The following is an 8,071-nucleotide window of genomic DNA, read 5'->3' on the forward strand; positions in this document are numbered from 1 at the left end:
TCTTCCTCACTCTCTATCCCCGTCTCCCTCTCGCTCTAACACACACACATATCCATCTTATTGGGTACGGGACCATAATCCATCTATTTCACACATACACGCTAGTGCATAACAATATGGATTATGTGTATTATATTTGCCACCAGAATTGAGGGAATTAATTTCATGTAAATCGACCAGCCACAACTCCAAGAATACGCGGACGAGGTGGTTCGGGTCGGCGTCGGCGCCGTCCAGCGCGGGCCACGGGCCCGCTTTCAAGTGCACGTGCAATGCACGACTTCACAAATATTATAATCAGATATGAGAAATCACATGCATAGAAAAGACATTCTGATAGCAATCCAAATACCATACTCAATTGAATACCTAACCTGGACAATACTCTTATTTCTATGCGCCAGAAAAAAATGGAATAGCAAAGCTAAGTATGCCTACATACGCTCAGATTATATATAAGAATCTTGGGTGAACAATTGCAACAAAGCACTAAGCAGCGATAAACTTAAATAAAAAATCCATTAACTATGCAGGCAGCAGGCTTGTTACAACATAGAGAGATAGAAAAATGTCACCTCCAGTAATGTAGCGCAAAGGAGTGGAACGAAGCATGAATGAGCGGTTGCCTGTTCTTCTCCATGTACATGGATCAGCACTAGAGGCCAAGTATATAAGTACTTGACCGAACTCCACTCTTCGTGTACGGAGAGCCATGTCACATTCTCGCCGCTGCAGCATGGGAGGACGGCTGGTTCACGTGACCCTCCAGCTGGGGGATCCATGGTGGCTGACCGTCGAGCTCGAGGCAGAGAAGTTGAGGGCAGTAGTGGCGAGATCCATGCCAGCCAACCGGGCGAAGAGGAGGTCGTCGGGGAGGGACACATCGGCAAGATCCGGTCACCACGCGACCTGAAGAGCAACAGTGATCTCCACAAGCTGTAGGCCGACGGCGTGCTCTATCCCCTGCGATGGGGTGACCATGGTGGTGGCCACAGCTCCTCATGCTCGCCTCGATCTCGGCGACACACCCTGAGTGTAGGAGGCAGCAACGACCTCGACAAAATCATGGCCTCCATCCCGGAACGCAATCATGTCGCTCTAAATAAATGGATTCAATCATGTGACTCTAATTACTTTGGATTGTTATGTGCACACTAAGCGGGGTGCAGTTAGGAAAGAAAATGTTTTCTAATTAAAGTGATTGAGTGATTTAAGATAAGGTTAATTAATTTAGATTTGATTTTTAGTGATTGTTAGTAAAGTATGATGCGTCTTTAAAATCTTTTATTTGTTTCCTTAAAATCTATTATTTGTTTCTTAAAGAAATTTGCAATAATGGAAGGTATCGGTTGATTTGGATAAGTTAGTAAATTTAGATCCGTGATTGCGTGCACGTTTGAAAAGTGCTGATTTGCAAGGAAAGAGCTGAGGGATAAATAAACCGGTGAATAAAAAACCAACATCGAAAAAAATCTACGACGGTTAACCTACGAAAAAAACCGGACGAAAGTGGTGGGACGAAAAAAAACCTGGAAGCGAGACTACCAACTGCTTCATTAGGACTAGAGATCTTGCCATTAAAAACCGAGGACAACGGCTGGAGACCAACCAACATTGCCCGTCCCTCCGCTTCCTCAACAGACCTGCATGTCCTAGTCCGGCAACTAACGGACATGAGAGCCAATCCTCTGTGGTCCCTTGCAACAGCTCCAACACAAGTTTCACCAGTTCTCGCACTGAACGCCGCATCTGAATTTAGTTTGACACTCCCAATCGCTGGTCTCTCCCATCGATTCTGATCAACAGTGGGTTGGATAGGTGAAACAGCTGACAGTGGAGCGATCCTTTTGTCCCCGACACCATTGGTAGACAGCACCAGGTTCCTCAGCTCTTCCTCATAATTCGCAAGGAATGTCGCGAACCTCGATACTGGTTCTTTTCCATCACTATGCACGCAATTTTCACGCAAAAACCAGGCTCGCCACAGTAGTAGCATGATTTTAATTCTGGTCTCAGTATCATGCTTATCTAACAAAATATGATTGATCTTTCTAAATGCATGTATGTATTATTGTAGATTTTATTGTTTGTCCTCGTGATATTCTTGGGTTATTTTTATTGTTTGTCTTGGACCAACATAAAAAAGTTGTCTCTATTTTGGACCCGCTTTCAATACCCACTTTCGGAAAGCGTATACTTGAAACTATGGCCAACAATCTAAACCTTGCACTCCAAGCTGCAAACCCTGCCTTCAAGGACGACATTTTGATATGGGGATGCAAAGTTCCTGCTGTTCCCACAAACTCATACGGGTACGAATCCTATCAATACATCACAATCTTAATTGATTCATTCAGCTTGCATGTAACATTTCATACATGCAGTCCCCTGTCTGGTTATTTGGTTTTCAATTTAATGCACTCATGGCACGATGGGACGCTACATTTTCCAGTACCCAAGGTAAGTATTGACACCATGCTCATTTCTACACACGTTACACATTTTTTTAATAACAATGTTATATAATGCATATGTGGGATGATTTTGAACTGAGGAAGCGATTTTTGGTTCATATTTTAAAGTATAAAAAGAATGAAGTTTTAAACAATATCCCCGTCTTAGAACGAAGCATCATAGATCGGATCAAAAGATGGACCTTCTAGAGAGGATCATCATCAAATAATGATTACTAGATAATGTTCCTTAGTTGTTATTTTTAAGTATTTTTGTAATAAGTAACAATTACAATATATTTATGTCATCGTTAATTTTATGTGAAGACACGTGTATTGGTCGTGTGTTATATGTGCGGGTTTTTTCATATTTTTTTTGGAATTTTGGGATCACAACATTTCAACAATGGAAGTCTTTCACCGGTCAAACAAGACTTATGACTTAATCTAAAATAAATTATTGCATTCAAATCATTGTGCGTGACACGCATTTAAATGTTCTGGTAAAAAAAGAGATGAAAGTTCATGTTCTTAGTATATTTTATTAGGATACGTGCGTTGCACGTGCACACTTACTATTATAACCAACAGTTAGCTATACTACTAAACCATGCTCTCAGGAGTAGTAAGAGAAAAGAGAGAAAGGATTAGGAAAAATGAGGGCCTGGTCCGCGTCGCACCGCACGCTATGTTGCGAGAATGTTAATATTACGATGGAAAACCGAATGGTAAAATTGACGCCTCCGTCATGCCATGAAATCGACTAAATGCCCGCCTGCAGAGGCGACCTCATACGCAGCAGGCGGAAACTGAACGATGCCTCATTTCACGTTCGATTTCCAGAATCTGTTGACTCTGTCAACGTTATCCAGTCTTGCCGGAGCTGCAGGTGCTTTTACAGAGCTGACTCCATTGACCTGATCATTCATGGCTTCACGAAGCTACCTACAGCTTGACTGGTTCTTCCTGCAGAATCACAGTTCACTGTTCGTCAGCTTGAATTGAGCTGAACTCCTGTCTCCTCATTTAGTACGTTGGCGGACATCACATCACATCAGCGGTCGCAAATCGGCAGCAGAAAAGAAGGGGACATCAAGGTATAATCATCATCAACTCAACCGCCAATGCCGACCGATCGACAAGGGCGAGACCGCGAGAGGGTCCCGTCCGCCATGAAAATGGAAACCAAGCGGAACGAAACGGGTGCATGCATCTGCATCTGTGCGACGATCCTCCCCCACGCATGGATTCCAGATCCTCGGCAATCAATCCGCTGGAACGGGCGCCGATTTTAAAGCCACATGTGGCAATGCTACCCGGATCGGAAGGCGTTACATTGCGCGTTCTAGGCGCGACACCAAGGTTCAATAATGGGAGCGGCACGGCAGCACGGCAATCCGCCGCGCGAACGGCGAAGAAGAACAAGAGCGAAACTGGCAAGATTCCCCTTCACGAACGGGGCTGCAAGAGAGCACGCGGCATTCAAGGCTTCCCATTGCAGCCCGGCCTACTGCTCCCCAACTCCTCCATGCCACATTTACGTCCGCCCTCCCACTCTTCCTACCTTGCTTCAGCACGGCACCACTGCCAGCGCCAGGCCCATAAATTCGATATCCATCGCAGGAGAGGGATGGGTCGGAGTTTGGAAGCGCACGCCAAGGATAAGGTAAGTGCAGGCCCTCGTACGCTCGTACCCAAGGCAACGCCTCCGAAAGGTAAACTCGATCATGCAGTGATGTAGTATATGTGCAGCTAGTAAATAAAAATGCAAATGTATAATGTAGTATATCTCCTTATCAACACGGAGATGGTAGTAAACTATTTCCGGTACATTGACTTATTGTCAAACTCGTAGCAGTACATTTTGGTTCTTTTTTTCCTTCAATGGAGATACAGTAAAGAGCTGAAATTAACAAAAGAGAAGAGGTCCGGGAGAACGGGAAGGAAGAATAGTAAATAATAAACAAGAGAGAAATGGGAAAAAAGAAGTACGCTCGCGATCGAGGACCACGATTATACGTTTATGAATGACCGGAAGAAATTAAGCCCTTTGTGCCGGAGCGCAACCACCGGCCGTCGGTGTCGCGCCTCACATGCGCGCGTCAGACAGATCCGGCATATTTAACGCCGCCACCGCGGCTGCTATTACGCCGGCCGGCCCAGCTGCGGCTCCGGCCAGCCGGCCGTGTCCTCCCCGACGTCATGGGCACGAGCGCTCCGGCCGATCCATCGGACCGATCAGGTTTAGCACCGAGGGAAGCACACACCAGACTGACTAATAGTAGAAGAAATGCATGGGGCATATAGTAGTTGTCTACAGATACAATGGAGAAAGAAAGCGACAGAGAGAGACATCCTGTTGCAGACCGCGAGACGTTGGTTGGTTAATGCTTGAGCACCTCCGGGATGTGGACCGGGTAGCGGCTGACGCAGTTGGCCCACGGGCCCTGGGCGTCGGGCGCGGGCTCGATGCACTCCCATGCCGCGCTGTTGCACTTGAACCCGGAGCCGAAGCCGATCATCCACACGCGGTCCCCCTTCCGCATGCGCCCCTTGGCCTCGATGTAGGCCAGCTCGTACCACAGCGAGCTGCTGGACGTGTTGCCGAACCGGTGCAGCGCCATGCGCGACGCCTCCACGTGCTCGTCCGACAGCCCCAGGCTGTTCTGCAGCTCGTCGATCACCGCCCGCCCGCCCGCGTGGATGCAGAAGTGCTCGAACGCCATGCGGAAGTCGGGGAGGTACGGCTTGATGCTCTTGTTGTTGAACACCCGCCGCGCGATGAATGACAGCGCGAACAGGAGCTGCTCCGACGCCGGGAGCACCAGGGGCCCGATCGCCGTGATGTTCGCCTTGAGCGCGTCGCCGGCGATGGTCATGAGGTCCTTGTTCAGGTTGATGCCACGGTGCCCCTCGTCGTCCTCCTCCTGGTACACGCACCGGTACGCGTTGTCTTGCGCGCCGGTGAGCGTGCGCACCACGCGGGAGAGCCTAAAGCGGGCCTTGGCGCGGGACGTGGACAGCAGCGCCGCTGCGCCGCCCATGCGGAAGAGGCAGTTGGGCAGGAGCATGGCGCGCTCTTTGCCGACGTAGTAGTTGGGCGTGATGGTCTCCGTGGACACCACCAGCGCGTGCGAGCCCCGCGGAGCGACCTGCAGGAAGTTGCGCGCGAGCCCCACGGAGACGAGCCCGGCGCTGCACCCCATCCCGGAGAGGTGCACGTTGCGGATGTCGCTGCGCATCTTGTACTTGCGGATGATCATGTCGGTGAAGGACGGGATGGGCGCGAAGAGGCTGCAGTTGACGACAAGGAAGTCAATGGCATCGGGGCTGATGCCCGTCTTGGCGAGCAGGTCGTCGACGGCGGAGAAGATGACGAGCTCCACCTCCTCGCGCGAGGCCTCCAGGTTCCGGTACGGCGGGATGAAGTGGTGCGCGGGGGGCAGGCACGTCTCCTCCCCGAGCCCGGACCGCTCCAGCAGCCGCGTCATGAACCGGACGCTGCGCTCGTCAATGGAGGCCCCCTCAATGAATGTCACCAGCTTGGCGTGCTCGAGGAACGTGCCGAAGGGGACGCGGTGGCTGGGCTTGGTGCGGAAGCAGGCGTAGTCGACGAGGTACACGGAGCGCGGCCGCATCATGAGGTACAGAATGCCCGCGGCGGCCGGGAGGAACGCGGCCAGGAAGACGTGCACGGGCCGGAGCGCGTGCATCCTCGCGAGAAGCTCCTCCGGCCCGACCCGCGCCGCGCTGACGACGCCCGCGACGGCCAGCGGCACAGCGAGCACGGCGAGGAAGTTGTTCACCACGTACTGGTACGCCGGCTTGAGGCGCCTGAGCTGGGGTGACGAGGAGCTCATGCTGTCCGCTGCCGCTGCGGCTTGCACGCACGCGTGAGTGAGTGTGTCACTGTGTCTGCCGCGCGCGTGTACCGATCGACTGGTGTTGAGTTGAGTTCGGGAGAAGGAGGGAAGCGGGAGCGGGTATAAAAAGGAGGTTAAGAGCGCGTTGGTGGGCCATGTTGGTCTTTACGAGCACAGGCTGCTAGCGCTCATGGGCTTTTGTTCGCCGATAAATCTGATGATGGCGATAAGATAATTGATGTTGCTAATCCAGGACCATGCTTTGGCCACCCTCGGTGACAGGACAGCTTCGTCGTTTCAATGCATTTGCGGCCCCCATGTTTAGTGTCACTACTATAGAGTACTAACTATTCTCCCACCAGACCACTAATCATAGATCGGTGATAGATCTCGGGGAACATGGAGGCTGGAGAAGTAAGAGCACCGACATGTAAATAAAACAAACAGATCATTTTTCCATTCTTTTGGAAATACAGCAGGGCAAGTTCTTTTTTTTTAGAACCGCCCTCTTGGCATTTATTTAAATAACCGCCCTCTCAGCAGGACAAGTTCTTCAACTTTTTTAAATATAAAACAAGTAGAGATTTTTTTTCCCCTATAAGTTGATTCAGACAAATGTCCCATTGGTGGCCCCTTAAATAGAACAAGTAGAATTTGTTTTCAGAAGCACTAAAAATCTAACATCGGATTTTTATGAATGGCAAATCTGACTTTTTTGTGGCAATTTATATTAGCGTGATGATGATAAATTTAGTTTGTAATCTCGGCGATTTTCTAACAAAAAATAAAGTAAGACATATTTATCATGCTCGTCAACTAAACTTGTCATCCTTAAATGAAAAACATAATTTGCAATAAAAAATGTTTGATTTGCCATTATAAAAAATTGTCGGATTTATAATGGAGTCCCTTGTTTTTTCTTTTTTTTCCTTAGAAGTACATGGAGAGCAAATTGATTAGAGCAACCCCAATGGGGCGACCAAAGGACGGCGATTTCATCCGCTTTTTGTCCGTTTGGGCCAGGCGTCCGCCCTGTTTTAGATATGGGTCGGCAGGGCACCCAACTGAAGGAAATATGCCCTAGAGGCAATAATAAAATTATTATTTATTTCCTTATTTCATGATAAATGTTTATTATTCATGCTAGAATTGTATTAACCGGAAACATAATACATGTGTGAATATATAGACAAACATAACGTCACTAGTATGCCTCTACTTGACTAGCTCATTAATCAAAGATGGTTATGTTTCCTAACCATAGATATGTGTTGTCATTTGATTAACGGGATCACATCATTAGGAGAATGATGTGATTGACATGACCCATTCCGTTAGCCTAGCACTTGATCGTTTAGTATGTTGCTATTGCTTTCTTCATGACTTATACATGTTCCTGTAACTATGAGATTATGCAACTCCCGTTTACCGAAGGAACACTTTGGGTGCTACCAAACGTCACAACATAGCTGGGTGATTATAAAGGAGTACTACAGGTGTCTCCAAAGGTACATGTTGGGTTGGCGTATTTCGAGATTAGGTTTTGTCACTCCGATTGTCGGAGAGGTATCTCTGGGCCCTCTCAGTAATGCACATCACCATAAGCCTCGCAAGCAATGTAGCTAATGAGTTAGTTACGGAATGATGCATTACGTAACGAGTAAAGAGACTTGCCAGTAACGAGATTGAACTAGGTATTGGATACCGACGATCGAATCTCGGGCAAGTAACATACCGATGACAAAGGGAACAACG

The 8,071-nt window shown here is 48.6% G+C and overlaps 1 protein-coding gene across 1 annotated transcript; it reads right to left on the minus strand.

The window, feature by feature from the left end:
- Window positions 1–4,261: 4,261 nt before the first annotated feature.
- Window positions 4,262–6,400, minus strand: LOC119341156 (3-ketoacyl-CoA synthase 6-like). The gene has a single exon (XM_037613029.1). It carries the CDS (start codon window positions 6,311–6,313, stop codon window positions 4,838–4,840), a length of 1,476 nt encoding a protein of 491 aa, XP_037468926.1. The 5' UTR covers window positions 6,314–6,400; the 3' UTR covers window positions 4,262–4,837.
- Between the last annotated feature and the right edge of the window lie 1,671 nt (window positions 6,401–8,071).

Source organism: Triticum dicoccoides, chromosome 7B (genome assembly GCF_002162155.2).
Source record: "Triticum dicoccoides isolate Atlit2015 ecotype Zavitan chromosome 7B, WEW_v2.0, whole genome shotgun sequence".
Lineage (NCBI taxonomy): Eukaryota > Viridiplantae > Streptophyta > Magnoliopsida > Poales > Poaceae > Triticum > Triticum dicoccoides.